The sequence below is a fragment of the Neolamprologus multifasciatus genome, chromosome 23, assembly GCF_963576455.1.
Source record: "Neolamprologus multifasciatus chromosome 23, fNeoMul1.2, whole genome shotgun sequence".
Lineage (NCBI taxonomy): Eukaryota > Metazoa > Chordata > Actinopteri > Cichliformes > Cichlidae > Neolamprologus > Neolamprologus multifasciatus.
In genome coordinates, this window is record NC_140460.1 from 20,064,070 (window position 1) to 20,084,310 (window position 20,241).

The 20,241-nt window shown below is 41.1% G+C and overlaps 1 protein-coding gene across 8 annotated transcripts in view; it reads right to left on the minus strand.

The window, feature by feature from the left end:
* agap1 (ArfGAP with GTPase domain, ankyrin repeat and PH domain 1) overlaps positions 1–20,241 on the minus strand; it is a 186,048-nt gene that overhangs the window by 39,066 nt on the left and 126,741 nt on the right. For 6 of the 8 annotated variants that reach the window (XM_085152093.1, XM_085152092.1, XM_085152089.1 and 3 more), the window contains 4 exons: positions 15,890–15,994; positions 9,745–9,913; positions 7,667–7,831; positions 4,633–4,794 (listed from right to left, as the gene is read on the minus strand). In XM_085152093.1, the coding sequence (XP_085008219.1) occupies positions 4,633–4,794; positions 7,667–7,831; positions 9,745–9,913; positions 15,890–15,994 (601 nt within the window). The remainder of the gene's footprint in view (positions 1–4,632; positions 4,795–7,666; positions 7,832–9,744; positions 9,914–15,889; positions 15,995–20,241) is intronic. The other 2 variants (XM_085152091.1, XM_085152087.1) reach the window with 1 other exon arrangement.

A 20,241-nucleotide genomic window follows, 5' to 3' on the forward strand; every position in this document is an offset into this window, starting at 1 on the left:
TACACTAAGTTTATTGTTAATTAAGATTAATTAAGAAAACTCCAGATGATTCCATTCTGAGCTTAAGAAGCTTCTGATTGGTTAGTAGAGTCCATGTGGGTAAATTGGTGGCACAGCTGTGGATGCATATAAGGCAAAACACAGAGCCTGTTTCTTTGAAATGGGAAAGTTTCTTTGAAAAATCAAGAGATGTCAACCAAAACACCTGGAAAAGAATTCTGGAAAAGAATTGTGGAGCTCCATAAGTGTGGCTCAATTTTGAATACAATTTGGTGCCATTTACAATTAAGAAATACAGACAGTTTCTCTCTTTACTCTTAAAGTTAACAAATATGTTTTTTATATTTATCAATCTAAAAAAATAAATATTTAGTCTGATTTGATGTTACAATTAAAAAGTGTTTGTGTTTTTATCTGAAGAGTATGTAAATATCTGGTTTCCACTGTATATTTGTGTTTGGCTTGATTGTCAGCACAAAGAGGGAGAGAGAGGAACAGAGAGGGAGAGAGACGACGAAAATGACGACAGAACAGAGATGGAACAAGAGCAGGTGAGACACACAAGTTAGTCAAATGGTTGTTTGCCAAAAACTCATCAGAACATGTATCTCGTACCTATTGTATCTTTTTAGATAGCGTTTGTTACTTTTAAAATTCTATATTTATTAAGTTATGCAGGCTTGTTTGCTCAATAAGGCTGAATAATTATATAAACTTTTCAGAATCTAAATAGTGTACTTTGGTAGAATTAAAAAATAAGTGTAGTGCAGGTCTAAGATGATTTTTAGTGCTGCTATCATCTAGTTCTGATTCTGGTTCTGTCTTGGTTACTGTTGTAGTCCTGTTTTAATTCTGGATCAGTTCTGGGTCTGGTTGAATTGGGGTTTAGTCCCTGTGTCTTGATACAGGCCCGACTTTGTTCTGCCTTGCTGCTTAATTAAAAAACTATATATATATATATATATATATATATATATATATATATATATATACATATGAAGTCATTCTTTTTTGAACAAAGCTCAAAACAGAGCCTAATAATCTTTCAGTCATTTCTACCCCCACTTAATTTCCTTTGGCTGCTCAGCTCTCACACAGTGGCTCAGCTACGCTCCAATCCCTCCATATTGTGGCCAATCACATGCGAGGATATAGGATAATATCATTATGTGAAAAACAGAGAGGGTGAGAGACGCAACAGTCAAGTGGAGCATGCGTCAGTCCTTTCAGTGAGTGAGTGAGACAGTAGACAGCGGTGAGGAGGGCTGTGCGAAAGCAAAAACACATAAATATGCCCGAGACCCGTAAACGAAGCAGCATCTGGCTGCAGTTTAAAGACTTTTTTTGTCTCGGTCTTGGTCTTGGTCTCGTCTCGTCTCGGTCTTGGTCTTGGTCTTGTCTTGGTCTCGATACCCTCTGGTCTTGGTCTTGTCTTGGTCTCGATACCCTCTGGTCTTGGTCTTGTCTTGGTCTCGATACCCTCTGGTCTTGGTCTTGTCTTGGTCTCGGATTAGGCGCTCTTGACTACAAGTCTACTGAAATGCGTCAGAACGGTAGTAAAACATCCTCATGAGCCATGAAGTTCAAATCCAGGTGAAAACGGTGGAGCTGCAGGTCAGTGAGTCATTAAAAAGTCACGCACATTAGTCTGGCCAGAGGTCACAAAAAGCCCCATCTGAAACAAAAGATACTGGTGGGTAGAGGTATCACCATCACCACCAGGAACTTCCACTGGTGCAGCAAGCTAAGGGTGAGAATCTCTGAGTGTGTGTGTTGGTGTGGTCCTACCTGGGGGAGCTCAGCCGCAGAGGGCGGTTCCCCCTCATGAATTACGCCAGGCCTTGCTCTGACATGAAGATACTTCACCCGCCCGCCCGGCGTGACAGGCGGTGAGCCGGCGGCCGGCCGAGCACGCTCAGTGCTTAATGGCTAAATTGGGAAGACTGTTACTAATCGCTTATTGAATAATGAAAGTGACACAGCTGATAAAAGATTTCAATACACTGGATTATTTATAATATTTCACTTAAGCCTCTCTGGCTGACTAATGTGGGGGCGAGATGAGGGAGTCGGGAAGCGTCTGATAACGAGTGGCGGTCAGAGGAAGTGATAATAAAACGCTCACAGAGGGGGAAAAAAGGAGGAGGAGGAGTAAAGCATAAGGAAAACAGAGTGAAGGAGGAATGAAACAGATGAGACAAAACAACGAGGAACAAGATTAGAGGAGAAGATGGAAATGAGGACAAGAACAAGGAGGGGAGACTGAAAACGAAAAAGGAAGCATTGAGGGTGGATGTGAGGAAATAAAGGAAAATAAAGGGATGGAAATGAGCAGAGATGAAGGCAGATGCAGCGTCAATCCGTCACTTAGACAGCCACTTGTCCTGTCAGCTGCTTGATACCTCACTGATGGAGGGACGAACATTACACATCTGCTGCTGCGCCACATCTGTTCAACGAGCTACTGCGTGTGTGTGCGTGTGTGATAAAAGATCTCGATAATTATCACAAAAACATCAATAATGGTGATAAACTGAGGAGGAATTTAGGATGGAATCAGCCAATCAGGATACAGCAGCGGGCGGAGGTCATAGATGTGTGGTGCAGAAACAGAACAGAAAGAAACACACACAGGTTGATGTTTAGCAGATTTTTCTAATGTATATATTTAAGTTTATTTTGTGGTTTTTATTTATGAATTAATCCATATTATATTCTTTTTTTTCCTTTACGCCAGCCACTTTATTAATACTAAGAATTTTCTTCTGCTGTGTTTAGTGTGAAACACTTGATATAGCTCAAGTGTTATATCAAGTGTATAGGTGGCTGTAGCTCAGGTGGCAGAGCAGGTCAGCCACTAATCAGAAGGTCGGTGGTCGAAGGTCGTGGTTTCGATAGACTGCATGCCAAATATCCTTGGGCAAGATACTAACCCCATGTTTGCCTACTGGTGGTGGTCAGAGGGCCCGGTGGCGCCTGTGTCCGGCAGCCTCGCCTCTGTCAGTGCGCCCCAGGGCAGCTGTGGCTACAATGTAGCTTGCCATCGCCAGTGTGTGAATGTGAGTGTGAATGGGTGAATGACTGAATGTAGTGTAAAGCGCTTTGGGGTCCTTAAGGACTAGAAAAGCGCTATACAAATGCAGGCCATTTACCATATGACGCTGCTAAACAAATTAATATTGGATCCAGTCTCTCAGCAGAAACGATCAGCTTTTCCCCGCAACTTTTCCTAAACTGAATACAACCCATTAAACCACAATGTAAAAGGCTTACTTTAGAGCTTTCTTGCATTCAGTTTCCTTGATCAATAAAGAAGACATATTATTGTTCTTCTTGTCATGAACATAATACTACAGTATATGATATTTATATTAAGCATGGCCCAAGTTTCAGATACTGACGTATACAAAGAAAGTCTGTGAGAAAAAGAAAGTGGGCTCCAAACTCCAAGGCTTAAAAACAAAGTACAAAAACCTGCAGTTCCTCTAATGTCCACTTGAGGCCGCCTCCAAAAGTGAATCAGTCTCACATTATAAGATGTCCACATGTTCACAGCAGAAACACGCATGTTTACAGCCTGCTACAAAAATTGTTTGGGGGTTCTATGGCTACATTCCTCCTTCATAATAACTGGATGGTGAATTTTTAAAATAATTTACCGGTTTTAATTGTATTAAGGCTTAAAGTTTGAAAGGGGCAATGCCACTTTGCCTGACAGGTGTATAGCAACACATGCGGCTACAACTGCTGAACGGTCCCTGAACGGGACTCAAGCTAATTCACTTGTTCTACTGACTATTATAAACAAAACAAAACAACCCCCCCCCCCCCAAAAAAAAAAAACAAAAACCCCACAATAAATCAAAAATCTTTAAACATAATAACAAATTTCAACATTGAATCTAACCCAAGTCCAAACATTAACTTCATACAAATCAATCTAGCTGAAGGAATTGCTCCTCTAACTGTCCAACAATGATCGCCAAATGGCGGATGTCTCCATGCACTTAAATGACACCAACCTGTCACATAACCATAAACAGGGTTACCAAAGTTAGCCATTAGTTAGTAACCAGGTCTCTAATTGGCTTTTTGTAACTGTCTTTGAGATTTGTTCTGATCAACTTTAGCTTCATCAGGTTATCTGTAGCTGAATTATTACCAAAGACAATGCTTTTTATGTTTAATGTCTGCAGTATTAATATGAAAGCAGGTTTTTCAGCTGTTGTTGGATTCACTAATATGGAGTTACTGCTGTGCTGTGTACACACTCATTGATCCACAGACTTTACAGAGAAGAGGAAGACCGAACAGGGTGAAGAGATGAAGGGCTGAGAGAATGACAGGATGGAGAGATCCTTTCCTCATTGAGGAGGTCGAAAATCTCAGACAATCACATGACTGCGTTTCCCAGCCTAGGTCCCAAATAACATCTACTAATGTCACTATGAACAAAGTTTCAGGGTTTTCTTATAGCATCAACACACAAACTTTACAAAGATAGTGGGATTTAAGATTTGAAAACTAGAAAATAAAGGTCAGGTCAGTTTTAAAGATGATGTTTTCATTTGTATTTTTTTAAAGAACTAGGCGGGGAAAGTGTGAGGTGAGGGGGAGGGGAGATGGCGTTACCTTCCGCAGTACCAGAGAGGCCGTCGGCTTTGAAGTTACTGGTGCTCTTCTTCCGCCGGTGCTTCTTGCGGTTGGCGTGCGGCGATGGAGGCGGCTCCATCTTTGGACTGGTGGTGCTGGAGATGCTGGGACTGGAGCAGACGGAGTCTCCCAGGCCTGTGTCTGCAAATTTAACCAAATAAAATCACAAATAGAACACTGTTGCCATACTGCTCACAAGTGATCAATGGGCTTCTCTCACTATAATACTGCAGGATCTTTACCCATCAGTAAAATAACTGTTGCTGTAGACTGATGCCAAATATAACTAAACAGAACTACTTGGGGGTTTTGCTTTCTAAAGACCAAAGAGCTTTTTGGTGGGTGGAGGATAGATCGAGGCACCCATCTTTTTCTGCAGTGTCTTAAAAGGGGAAATTTATGGTTGTGGAGAAAAACATTCAGAGATAATTTGAGATAGTTGTAAGTTTAATACTCAAGTGGCTTTTCTTGTTTTATCTGCTGAGAACTTTGGACAGGTTTTAAGCTGGTTCTGGATTAAGTTTTTGACTGGTTTCATTTTGGTTTGACCTCAGCGTTTTTTGGGGTTTTTTTTAAACACTGCCTTTAACATCTTCGAGGGCTTGTCACAGTTCTCTAAATTAGTCTCAGGGTCTTGGTTTCTTCATGTTACACCAGACTTATTTCTTACATTTGATAATGGGAATATTGGGACTTTTAAACTGGTTTAAAACTACTTTCAAAATAGATTTTCCATTGGGTTAACTTAGGTTTGGGTATGATTTTAAATTTGGTTTGGTATTGGTTTGGAAGCTTTTGAGGTTGTTATTTTTAATAACTTCTGGGGTTAGTTGTGAGCCTAATTTTGGACTCTGGACCTGGTTTTGAAGTTGACTTACAGGTTATGGAGGAATTGCTTCATCAGTGGGATTAAACTGGAGTCTTTTGTCTCTTCCTGTAATTTCACACTGCTGATATTGCAATCAGGATTGTGTGAGGTCCAGGCCATCAGATACAGGACTCCCTGCTCTTCATTCTGACTCTGGCTTCAGCTCTTGATCCTGCTGCACAGTTATCTTTGATACTTCACTAATGACCTTAATATGCATGGTGGCAAAACTCTTTGGCACAGAACAGAAGCTGAGTAAATCTGAGCGCAAAACCTCACACCTCGACTGTTCTATTTTATAAGCAGAACAGTAAATGTATAAATACGTATAAATAATATCCAGAATCACCACTGACGGGGTCCAAATGGATTAAAGTAAACTATACTGAATCCCGTTCCAGTCATGCAGGCTCAGACCTGTGGGCGAGCGAGGCTATCAGCACAGTGAGTGGAGTCTCTCTCTCTCTATCTCTCTGCCCTCCACTCTTCATGCCGGCTGCTGACAGCTGTGACTAGCGGCAGAATAAAATAACATTCAGCTTCCATCAATATCACGGCGCGGCGGCCACACTGACACGGGCGCGGTGTGTATCTGTGTGTGCAGATGGAAACACGTGTGCACACCACACACACACACACACACAAACGTATCTTGTCGAGCGCTTGCTGGCCGCCGCATCCCCGAACGGCAGACAGCCCCAAGGACGGCCATAACTTATTTTACAATCGTTTAGTCTCAGCTCAAGTGGAAAATGTGACAACTTATCTCTGCTGACAAGATGCCATCCCCGAGCGCGCAATTAACCGCCGTGGATTAACGGCCCTCCCATCTGCAAGCCGCGCTCCATCCACGTCAAACCCCACCACCGCTGCCCCCACCCCCACAACCACCTCATCCTGCTGCACTCTCTCTCTCAGTCCAACTCTGATTGTTTTTCTGTGGTGTATTTTCTCTCATCAACAGTTTAAACACCAGCTGCTCAGACCACACAAACCACCACAGAAGAAGAAGCAGCTGGTCCAAAGACTACAAACTTTTCTTTGTTTTATGCTCCAGAAGGTGGCGGCAAAGCACCTGTGTGCCTAATAAAACTCAAAGAAGAAGCAGAAACTGAATTTTTTTTCATGAGTTTAATCTTAATTTTAGTATTTATTTATTGCAGAATTTTATTTATTTTCTTTTAAGTTCTTTGCACTGTTTAACACAAATGTTTTAAGCAGCTTTGCTAGTTATTATTAACTCTGACAGTTGATCTGTGGAGGGCAGACCCCACCTAATAAAATATAAACAAAGGAGTATTTCGGAAATTATTGAATTTGCAGTATTTCCTCCAATTTATTTAACATGCTCAGTTTATTTACTTCTGTTTTTAATTTCCTTTCTGTATTTTTAAGATGTTATATTACTACTTATTTTTTCATTAGCTTATTTAATATGTAATATCTTTGTTTTTCTCATTTTTTTCTTATCTACAATTATTTCCTACTATTTGGCCTCGACATGTAAGTCTTGACTACTCGTTTGTCCCAATTATTTTTTTTAGATTTCAAATATTGCTGTAAGATCTGTAACATTTCTCAGATCTCTGACAGAAGGATTCATGACTTCATCACCATTTTTAAGGTTAATTAATATCTTACTCTTGCATAAAGTACCTTTTAAGGATCCACAGGGACCTTAAAGGAGTGCCCTTACACCTATAGAAACTGTGTGTTTGTGTTGCCCCTGGGAGCCCATTGAGAGCGTTTCACAGCTTTAAACGTTATTTGAGGAAGGCTGGAGGCCCCAGAGAAGGAGCTGCCACTCAAGCTTAACATCAGGCTCATACACAGCCTGACAGCTGTCAGTCTCAGCTTCCTGCTCTGCGTGTGTGTTTGGTTAATACTGGCACTTTAAGTCCTACACACCTATATACACACACAGACACACACACCAACATACACACACAGACAGTCCATTAGCTTGACAAACAGTTAAGGCAGTATTAGAGGTCTGGCAGCTGGATCAATGGGAGACAAATGATAGTCCCCCTCGCGTAGCTCCATGCTGGGGCATTCAGTCCCAGCTGTGTAGCTTCTTGTGTGGCCTGGCCTGCGCTTTAACTCAGGATCACATGACTCTGCGTGAGCGTGCCGGTCACTGACCTGTGCTGACTCCAGAGTTGGCGATGACGGTGGCCTCGGTCCACTGATCGGCGCTGGAGACGGAGTACGAGCGCTGGTGCATCCCCTCCGTGCCGCGGCTGTTGAAGGACACCAAGCTGACGCCGCTCGCCATCTGCGACACCGACGAGCTGCTAGTCACCGAGCCTGAAACACAAAGTGGAGACGTCAATGCGGCATATAAGGAAGACTCAGATATCTGCAGTGTTCACTTATCACTCATAACTTCTGTGAGAAAAGCTGCGTTAGCTTCTCTTTAAGAAACTTCCTCCGTAACAGCTCTCTTTCCTCTGATTGGACAATGACAGGAAGCCTGCCGATAGCACCATACACTGAATATACAAAGATGGACATAGCTGTCCTTTTGTTTGTGGACTCCATCACTGGAGGAAGTGGAGTTTTTGGATTGAATTTGTCACGCTCCCCTCTACAGGCTGGGAGCAGTAACTACGGGCTCCATGTACAGTTAGCGCGGCATTCTGATCATTTTAACCAGCTGACTGAAGAAAACTGACACTTGAGCATGTTTCTCATGACCAGAGAATCACATTTAAAGCCCGTGCTGCTATTTAAGCTTCAAACGTCCCGAGCATGGCACAGATGATCTGCAGACCTGCTCTTCCTTCCTTGGCGTGCACGCACACTCTCATTTACTTCACACAGAAACACGAGGGAGCCATAAAAGGCAGCCTCTCACGAGCCGGCTGCTTAAATCAAACCCTTGAGTCGGTGAGAGGCTGTGTGGTCCAGCAGCAGGGTGAGTCACCCCCACCCTCCTCCTCCTCATCCTCTCATTACAGCTCATTTCTTGGTGCTGGCTGAATGGAGCCAGGACTCTGATTGCATTAATATTCATGACAATAATTAGTACATGGAGTACAGCTCACTGAATATTCATGCTATTAGCTCGGGCCTCCTGCGTGTGTGTGTGTGTGTGTGTGTGTTTGTGTGTGAGAGAGAGATTTAAGCCTCATAAGCGCTGCTTTTATGTGTGTGTGTGACACGCAGGATTATGCTCCACCTTTTGTTTTACGACGTCTTCCTTCAGGTGATAAGACACGTTTGCTTCGAGGCTGAACTGCAGATTTTTTCCCTCCTCCTTTCAATCAATCTTTATTGACTCAGAACGAACAAAACAACGCTCGTGTTTATGATGTCAGAGCGAGAGCGGCGATTAGAAGCACAATTAGGAAACAAGTGTGTTGATGACGGGCTAATCGCTGCTGAGTGGAGGCGAGACTTCATGTTCACTCCTTTATGTTTTCATATTTCTGCTCATTTTATTACATAATTTAAATAACGCTGATTCAGTTTTTCCGTTATTTAACACAACACTTTTACCTCTAAACACATTGTTGGTTTCTACGTGTGAACGCTCACAGTTACACTTAAACCTTTAAAAGGCACTTTTAGAAAATAAATGCGAATTTCTTTTTCTTTATGTTAGTTTGTCTTAATAGAAATCTCAGTTTTAATCATTCTCCCAATAACAGTAGGACAAATGTGAAAACCTATTGTTGTTATGGTATCATTTTACAAGAAATAGAATATTTGGATGTTTATAATAAAATGAGACATCTAAACACATGAACATGGAGTTTAAACAGGTATCTTACTTAATTACAGTGATTAATAATAATTTCACAAATGAACCATTAAACCTGGATATCCACATGAAAATTGACGTAAAGACTTGTTACTTTGAACTATAACAAATGGACTTCCTGATTGGATGTTTGATAGCAGGAGTGAATATTTTTGAAAACACAAGTTGCAATATACTAAATAGAAAACTTTTATTTTGAAAACCTGAAGCTTTAAATGCATCCTGGTAAATTCCTTATAAGTAATTATGCTAGAGCATGCACTTCTAGATGATGAATTCTGATTACTCTAAACGGGTGTTCAGCAGTAAAAAAAAATGTTGAATTTCAGGTAAATCATTGCCGTCCAATCACAGAGGAGGAGGGGTGTGACAAAGATTACCTCCCTTATACCTATGGTTTAAAGGTTTGAAGGACTGATACAGACGCTCTCAGGTGTCAGTTTGCAGGCCTCACCTGACGTCTGTCCGAGCTGCAGGCTACTCATGTCCTTCGTCAGGCCGTTGGTTTTGGGGCTCGGCATGGCGGCGCAGGTGGACACGGCGCGTGGTGGCCTCTTCCCCGGCACCTTCACCGTGGTCCTGAGCAGGTCGATCTCCTTCCCATGGACGTTCTGCATGTAGTCCTGACAAACACAAGGCAGCATTCAAACTTTGTGTTGAAGTCACATGAATCTCAAACCCATTTTTATTCGTACGAGTATTCAGACATTTTACAACTGTTTAAACCAGAGAAAGCATTTTAAAAATGTAATTACATGCATTTTTAATTGACCAAGCAGGCCCACTGACAGCAAACAAACACATGGGACAACACTTAGAGCACAAAACACAAAGCAAGTAAAATGAAGTGTGCGTGTAAGCGATCTCATCAACACGAGTGGGATTATTTGGGATAATAAACCTCCCAAATCCCTCAAACATACAATGGAAACAAAGCAACACTAATCCCTTAAAGCGGCGCTGAAGTGGCCCAACACTCGGACTCTGATTGGCTCTGCCCGTTCGCCAATGTGCCTGAAACAAGAGCGACCACTGTCAGAGGCCTCGGCAGCCCCCCTAGCAAGGAGCCCCCCTCCAGTCCGGACCGGATGGATCAGACAAGAAGTGGTGTTTAATGACGAACGAGAGGCGCTTGTTAAATCCACCCCCACCTCTCTGACGGTGGCAGAGAATCAGTGGTGACCCAAGAGAAGCACGGCACCTTGCGAGGTCGGCCTCCTCTTCAGGATCAAGGTGGTGATGAGAAACAAAGCTTGTGGATTAAAAAGAGAGTCTGATATATATATTTTTAAGACATAGAGAAGGGAAATTTTTTGAAAATAAGTGTTGGTTTGGAGAAGAAGGCTATTACAAGTATATATTTTTTTTTTTCTGAAGAAAGAATAATTATTTCACATTCTTAACCATTACAAAGACCTATCTAATGGATCTAGATGTTCCATAGCAGGACAAAGAGTCGAGAACATCCAGCCAGTGAACCTCTACAAATTTAAAAAATGTGTATAAAACCAAGCCCCAACTATAAAACAGGACAAAACAAGTCCAGATCAACCCAAAGTGATTCCCAATCCAAGCTAATAAATGAGTCTAAATGTAGGTCAAAACAGCCACAAAAATGGTTCAAAGCAAACTTTATAAAACCAGTTTAAAATATGTCCAAACCAATCAAGGTCAAAACCCGTCCAAATACAAAAACAAAGCAATAAAAACCAAAACAAACTATTTAAAACTAAGACCAAACCAAAGGGAAACACCAAACCTAAAAACACTCCAAAGACGTACCCAAAGCCAAGTACAAAACCAAGTGGGAGTTTGTCTAAATAGTGTCCAAAAATATAACCCAAAATCAGTCCAACGTAATGACTGAAATCCAACCTCAGAGCAGATACCTGATCTAAGCAACATGAAGTTATTTTGATTTACCTGAAAAAAAGAAAAACTGAGCCACAACTTCCTGCATCGCCTCCTTTTCACTGTTAATGAATGTCGAAAAAATGTAATAAGCCATAAGACGATAACCTGTTCCAGTGTATTCTGGCAAATACCAAACCCTCTTTCGCTTTCCACTTGGATTCCTCACCTAAACTCAACCAAAGCCTGACATCAACTAATAAAGTTTCTTATTTTTCCCCATTTTCGTCAATGTTGTGTTCATCTCTGACACACTACAGCTTTCATTAGAGCTGCGCTGCTCTATACAGTTGAAATAATTACTATTAAATGCAAACTGTTCGTGGCATTATTTCAGAAAGCATCCTCGGTTTGCTGTTATTGCACAGACTTGGATAATTACACACACATTTATAACACACACACACACACGCACACTCTCTCAGTGTTTCCCGCCTCCCTCTGGCAGCTCGGCTGACAAAAGGCCAATTCAAAGCCAACTGCTCTCGACGGCGTCTTAACAAGCCACTGGAGAGCCCTCGAGCCAGGGGCCCGCTGGGTAAACCCTCCACACACACACAAATGCACACACACTCACACACACACCCCTCCGACAGATTGACCGAGGTAATTGAGTCTCCATTTGCATCTGAGAGCTTTCATCATCGGCCCGATCGTCCACACCACGCAGCGGCGTCCAGGACCGATGTGTGTATCGACCAAACAAACCGACAGCAGGTGGTGACGAGTGTGTGTGTGTGAGAGAGGACGAGAACATGTTGTCCGCTTATGAACGCGGAAGAAAGAAAGTGTATTTAAGAGTGTGTGTGTATGTGTTTGCGTGCAGTTAGTATAAATGGACGCATTAACGGCAGCATCAGTGTGAAAAATGCAACATGAACTGAGAGCTGGATACTGCTGACGCCAAAGGAAACATGAATCCATAAAGAGCGAACTACTTCACAACACGATCGATGGGTAAACAGACGACAGCAGATAAAGGAGAAGAAGAAGAAGCTCTGCGATCAGACTGAAAATGTGGAGAAAGTGATGAAGGTGCAGAGATGACAGGTACAAAACCTAATTTAATAACAGTTACAAAGACAAGTACAAAGTTGCTCCATAACTAGCCCGAACAGGTCCAAAACCAGGTCAGAGCCAAATGCACAACCCAGACTAAACATGTCCAAAACAAAGTCACAAACCAAGTCTAAAAAGTAGGCTGAACAGGTCTAAAACCAGGTCACAAACAAAATCTAAACATGTCCAAAACCAGGTCAGAAAGAAGTGCAAAGGCTAGCCTAAACACGTCCACGTTGAAACCCAAGTATAAAAATCAGTGCAATACCAAGTACAAAGTCAAAAACAACCTTAAATAAGTTTAAAACTAAGCCTAGGACCCACCTGAACAAGCCCAAAACCAGGTCAGAAACCAGTGTCAAAAAACCTGAAGAGATCTATAATCCATGTTCAAACCTAAAGCCTAAACGAACTTAAACACATTACATAACAGGTTTTTATGGTTTGTGTTATAAATTACATCTGTTGATATGTAAACTGTAAATGTACATTGCTTTTAATGCAAAATAATCTCAATGGACAGAAAATTGTAGTGTCTTCAAGTTATTATCTAAAGACTAAAAACTGAACTTGCATTTAAGATTCACTGAAGTTAGAACTTTCTATTCTAATTCTAATCAATTATTACTTTTACTGCTGGATTTCGTTTTGAACATTTGGATTTGGGATGTTTAAAAATGAATGTTTTAAGACCATCTTGGTTTCTATCTTGTGTTCACTCAGCGTTGGTTAGCTCTCTGCCTTAGTTTCAGGCTTATGAACACAAAAAAAGAAAAGAAAAACTGACTTCTAATCATTCTTTCTTGCACAAGAATTTCTAAAAAAAAATCTCTGCTCTTAAGTGCTCTTAACAACTCTCACTGCTCAGAGTCACATTGAGACAAGAGGCGATTAATTACTCTCGCCTTTTGTTGGCCTGATCTTCTCCTCTTTAGACTTTTCTTGGCAATTAGGTGGCATCTATTGCCATCCACTTAATTAGCGGCATTAATGTGATTTCTTTGCACATAGTCGGGCAATTAGTGGTGCTGATTGAGTTTCATTCGATTAGCCTCCGCAAACACGTTAATTGACGCCGGAGCTGCAGATGCAAAGCATTCAGGAAAACCTGGCTTTTGGTGCTGTAGGGGGTTTGTGTGTGTTGATGTGTTAAGTGATGAGTTTTAACACTAATTTACTGCATCAGCTGCTCTAATGGCTGATGGACGTGTGCAGTTTGGTGAAGTGTGGATATGTCTGAGCAAATCATTTGTGATTTAATGTTTCTGCAGATAAAACCAATAGTCAATAAGTCAAGAACAGCATAACAATAATCTGCAATTTCTAAAATGCGCTAATCATTGTTCATTTAGGTCATTTTTCAACCTAAAACAAATATTTTCAGGTTCTAAGATACTTTTTTGTCTGTCGGTGGGATAAAACAAGAAAATCCAGGCAACATGGAGGGGACCTTTCATGCTTTTCTGATCAGCTTTGCACAAAACAAGCCATCAGTTGTCAAACAAAACAATCTGAATCCTGAAGAGATCAAACATGATGTCCGAGCAACCCTGAATCAGTGAAATGAAGGCTAAAACCAGATCAAATAAGTCCAAAAAACCATCCAAAACACATAATTACTGAGCAGAGACCAACAAGAATGAAAAGAAAGCGAGCATACTCCTAAATTACAATGTTTCTAAATCAGATGTCTATAGAGTCCTTTACTCATTTTTTCCACAGTATTTTTCACTCCCATCTCTTGTAGTGACCCCAGCATTATCAAGTGGTCAATCAACTGTTTTCCAACAGCTCCATCCACCCCAACCTTATCCTGTCACCTCCAGTGCAGTTCATACATGTTTTCCTTTATTGATTCAAAGCAAAAATATCACCCCTTCTTAAGAGATACAGTGGTCCCTCGCTATAACGCGGTTCACCTTTTGCGGCATCGCTGTTTCGTGGATTTTTTTGTGCAATTTTGCAATTTTTTTTCTTTTTTTTTTTTTTTTTTACAGCACATTGTGTCCTGATTGGCTGTAGACCAGTGGTTCTTAACCTTGTTGGAGGTACCGAACCCCATCAGTTTCATATGCGCATTCACTGAACCCCTCTTTAGTGAAAAATAAAATGTGATTTTTTTCAAATTCAAGACATAGATATGTTTTTTATTGGTGCACAAAATGAGCCGTGCATGTCACGGTGGAGGCTCTGCCGAACCCCTGAGACCGACTCACCGAACCCCTAGGGTTCGATCGAACCCAGGTTAAGAACCACTGCTGTAGACCATTGCCAATCAATCTCATGCCGTGTCTCCTGTACAGTACAGAATGCGTCCGGCTTGTCAAATTTTTTCGATCGCTAGCAGTGTGACTCTGAAGTGCTGTACTGTATGTTTGTAAGTTTTCCCCCAACAAACACAATAATGTTGACAAAACGTTTTGCACTGTCAAAAGCAACCGTGGGTGGTTTCATTCTATAATACTGGACTTATTATTCTACGAAGGTTTGAACTTTGAGAGTGTTTAAATAAGAGAGAAAAGTGTGAAAATATTCGTGCCTGTCTGAGAAAAGTGTATAAAGTGTGTAGTGAGGGGTTTTATAGCCTTAACACATGTATAATAATTGTAAAATAAACTTGGCTACTTCACGGATTTCACCTTGCGCAGGCTATTTTTAGAACGTAACTCCCGCAATAAACGAGGGACCACTGTAAACAGTATTTTTTTTAAAAATAATCAATAAATTTCATTTATGTTTAGTTTAGAATTTGCAATTTTTAGCTTCTAAATATGTGAAATTGGCTTCTTTTCTTTGTTATTTAAAACAGTTTCAGAAAATTCTTCCATTTTTTCGACTGATGAACAAATTAATTTAAAACGCAATCTTGAACTGATGGAAAATACGATCAATGTAATTAAAGAAAATTATGAATACATTTTCACAACAAAGTAAGTAAGAAAACAACGTAACCGTATTAACACTATTACACACTGAAATGCTTTTTGGGTTCATTTTTATGATCGAATTTGTGATTTTGTAAAGCATCTTTTTGCACAAAACAACTGTATGTCTACATTTTAACATAAAAGACAAAGAAGTCAAAATAAAACAAATTGATATGCACTTGTGGCCAAAATTCTTTGAAAACAAAAAAAGCAAAGACAAAAAAAACGTTAATTACACAACAAAAATGTGGCGAAAACCTATCAGAGGCAATACATCTAATCTGACTTCAGACTGAGCAAGAGGACAGAGAGAAAATGAGCAGCAGAGAGAGTGAAAGACACAAAAAAGTGTGTGTGTGTGTGTGTGAGATAATAAAGCAGCGTCGGGGGCAGGATATTGTGCCAACAGGGCAGAGAGCTGGGGCAATTAGCAGAGACATTACAGATGATATTCACATCATCAGCGCCGACGTGGGCAAACAGATGACGAGTCCTAATTAATACACAAGCCATCAACACACACACACACACACACACACACACACACACACACACACACAGACACACACAGACACTCGCAGGGGAGAGATGAAGAGCAGCAGATAGATGGAGGTCAGTGCAGGCTGGCAGAGCGCTGCAGTCTAATAAGCATTCACAGTGACTGTATGTGTTTGTGCTTGTGCATTTGTGTATGTGTCTTACGTGTAGGCTCGGGTGGTAGGTGAGCAGACCGTTGTCACACAGCGTCACGTACTTCTTCTTCCACTCCTTGTTGAGGGATTTACCGCTCCTCTTCAGCAGCATGCCCTGCAGAAAACACACAGATAAACACACACTGTCAGCACACGCCTTTCAATGCAGCTGTGCACTTTGAACATAAACAGCATCATCATCTGCAAAAGAAATTTCTGAACTCCACTCTGATAATCCGCAACCTCTCCGATAAGTTCCTCGGTATGTAGATGGACTCTATCGTTGCTGTCTTGAACGGCAGCTCTGCAGCCTTGGTGAGCTCGACCAGCTCTGGTTAAAGTGGCTGTCAAGCGCCCAAGCACCCCGACAGAGCAAAAGTAGAACAGCTGTGCGCACCATTATGGTGAAGTGGGAGTAGACTACATACAGGGCAGATGCCACAATCCAAACAGGCAGTGTATGCTCGCTGTTGTCACCCAAAGTGAGGCCAAAATTGTCATGCAGTGAGCTCTGGTGTCATTTTGGTTGTGCACCACTTTTGTAACCTGACTAAAAGGCATTTGATGGTTTCAATGTTAAATTTGGTGATGATACAGAAATTATTGGTTTGATCACAGGAGATTTGACTCTTTACATGGTAGTTTTCTTCAGTTAATGAAAAAAGAATCTTTGATTTCAAAGTGAGCAGGAAGACATCCCAATAGAAAGTTACTGACAGTGAAGTCCTGCTGGAAATGAATGGAAATATTTAGGGACTCATTTAGGAAAACCTAGCTTTTTCATGCTGGGGGGGATTTGTGTGTATGCTTAAGATCAGACTGTGATCCAGTCTTTGGCAATATCAAACAAACAAAACTATAAGCACACTTTAGCCTCAAATGTCTCTGTGATTTCACATACAGAACCAAAAAGAGAGTAAAAAACACAACTCCGTTCAAAAGTGGACAAAAAATATATGGAAATTATTGTCCACTTTTGAGTCCTAATTGTGCATTTTAAAGCCTCTCGATTCCTCGATCTTTGTGCGCGCTGGAGCTAAATGACGTCCAGAATCGGCTGAGTGAAGCTAATGAGCGAAACGAGAGAAACAACATTTAAAAGATCAGAGATGAGAGGAGCTGGATGTGAATAGATGGAATCAAATCAGCGCTCATTTAATTGTCTGACTATCTTTTTGTTCGCTCTCTCTCCTACGCACATCAGCTGCGGCTGACTGACCGTTTAGGCCAAGCGATCGCCCGCTCACCGCCCACACTTCATTAGGAGAGAGAGAGAGCAGGAAGGTCAAAGAGAAGGCGAGAGAGCGGGATCAAAATAGGAGAAAGAAGCAGAAAAAAAGAGGAGGCAGAGAGAAGAGGGGGAGGGGGATAAAACTGTCCGCTGATTAGCAATTACAGCCGCGCTGCCACGCGTGTCACTTCACTGGACCTCTACAACATTAACACTCCGACAGAGGGTATTAATAGAGTCCAGCCGTGAAGGGAGGAAGAGGGGGAGTTAGAGGAAGATGAGGAAGTGGGGAGTGAGACGGACAGGCCAGGCTGATGGACAGAAGCCTGCTCGCCGGCGCCCCGGCCGCTCAGCTTTCATTAAGGCGGTCAGTAGTGGTGGGATAGCGCGGTAGGCCCGGGGTGACTCTCGCCGCCAGTGATGGAGCATTCAGTGTAATTGGCGGTGACATAATGCCATGAAGAAACGTCTCAGAGTGACAGAGGCAGGGGAGGAAAGGACAAGATGGCGAGCTATGAAAGAAAGGAGACCAATTTTTACCCTGGAAGGTCTAAAATACATTTTCAAGAGTAATATATGAGACTGAAATTTGTCTTGTAAGGATGACACCAGAGGGAAAGTAGAAAATAAAAGATTGAATAAACTAGAAATACCCCAGAAAGGCCTTTAGTTTTGTATTAATAAAATAATACACCTCTATTACAGACAGTGAACTAAACACAGAGAATAAGGTTGGGTAGGACACCGTTTTACATTTAGAGACTGTTTTTAAAAAAAAAGGATATCACCCATTGTTTTCAGAAGATCCAATCTAAATTCTCAATGCTAGTGTTTTGTCCACAGTCTTATTGGATTTTGGGGCCAGAAGTGAACAAGTTGATAAGTGATAAGTTGAATTTGATCGGCTAACTTCAGGAAACCTGCAAAAGGGTTAGGTAGATTCTACAGTTTCCTGCACCAAACCTTGAGCACTGACTTCTTGGATGGTCTGTTAGTGCCATTAACAACACAAGCCTTTTTGTATGACAACAACACAGCAAGCCAAATTAGCTACAGTTCCTCTAACGTCCATTTGAGTGAGTCAGCTTCAGACTCTAAAATGATCAACTTTACAGCAGAAATAAATATGTTTATGACATCTTGACATTCTACTTTTGCGTCTTTTTGGCTACAAGATACCAAAATGACAATGGACATTAAGCTAAGATGCTCACTATGTCGATGTCTTATTAACAGTCTGTCTTCAGCTCAAGTGATACTTCAAAGCTGTTACTGCTAACAATGAGAATTAACCTACATTTGTCAGGATTATGTTTCATTTAAAATCATATTTAGAGCCCAAAAACACATAATAGAGACAGATAGAAGCATGTCTTGAGTGGAACATTACTTAAAATTTTATAATTATATCACCATAAAACCCCCCCCAAAATACAGTGATATATAATTTAGGTCATATCAGAATAGATGTTCAAATGTCCTGCTGGTATTACAGACAGTGAACTCCCCACAGACACTCGACAGCAGTGATTTCACTAATTTCAGCTCATGTCACGAGGAAGTGAAACAGAGCAGTGTGTATGCGTGTGTGTAACAACAGGGCTTCCCCACGGTGCGCTAAACACGACTTGACGAGCTTCCTGCTGCTCTGAAGTGAAAGCTGCCGGCAGCCGTGCAGCTGTCAGGCTAGCTGATCATCCATTACTGCCTGTTAGTGAGCGAGCGCCAACATGTTTCCCGGCAGAGCCAGCCAGCCAGAGAGGACGTGTGTTTACATGACGACCATCATCCAATAAGACTTCAGGTCAGATAACTGTGGTGCGGGCTTTTCAATTATAATCCATCAGACGGATCATTTAACAGATAAATCTACAGTCTCAACACTCAAGAGGGATTTTTATTGTCAAGGGACGGGTGATTGAAATTAGAGTCACTCATGTAAACTCACCTTGACAAGTAAACACTGGCGATAATCATTTGAAGCAAACAATACTTTAAGATTATTAAGATAATATATTAAGATGCTGAAGGAAAGAAAAGAGGAATAAAGAACCTGTGACAGTAACCAACCAAGAAAAAAGATAGCACTGACTAAACCTCTGAATTATTAGACACTTTAAGCCTTAAGAAGGCAGTCGGTGGAATTTGGAGTTGGTGGATGCAGCTATTTTCAAACAGATATTAGTTTTTAGAAGTAGCTGTATGCTCAAAAAGCTCAGCTGTTTAGTTATTGTTTCTTCAGAACATCAAGCTTGTTGCAAAGGTTGGTGTCCTTTCCTTCAGTTCTTTATTAGAGCTCTGATTTAAAAAATAAAGGATACTATGCGCTGGATCTATTTTGTCTACACTTGTTGGAGATTTTCTGAGAGTTTGAGTCCAAAATGTGAATGTCTGGAAGCTTAAATAAGGTTTTCTTTAATGGTCTTTATATTTGATTCAGTTGAATTTTTCACTCTGAAATAAAACGTTTTCTGTACATTAAATGGAAGGAAAACAATTTATTAAGCATATAAACTGCTCAGCTGTTTCTTATTTCACTGGCTCGAAAAGTCATGCCCTTCACCTGGATTAAGGATTCGACAGAGACCATTTGGGCCAACACCTCTTTAACCATCTGAGACCTGATATGTTGTTGCTAAAGATAACATGATAAAGGTGAAAACTCTATCCAGAATCCTTCCAGAAAATGCTAGATCCAGATCAACTCCTAAAATTTATCACGCCTGTGGGGCCAAGTAAACCTTTGTTAAAAAGTTTTTTGTCCATAGCTTTATGAGTATCCCTGCTAACAAAAAAGGAAAGCAATAATAACTTCAACAGCGGATATGATCGTTCAAAATACCCCTGAAAAATATGGTTTAATATGGTAATTACATCTGTACAGACTGTGAAACCCAATGTGATTAAAAAAAAAGATACATGATACAAAATACATATATTGCAGAGCAATATTTAATTTTAAAGTGTAAAAGAGTAGGAACAGAAGAATCTAATCCCGCTTTTGAATTTCTGTCCATTTAAACGGACAGAAATTCCTTACAAAGCCCCAGTTTTAGCTTTTAAAGGGTCAAAATTGTTTTCTGCCCTTCAGTCTGTTTTTATCCTTTCTGGCTTACAGTTAGATCACTACT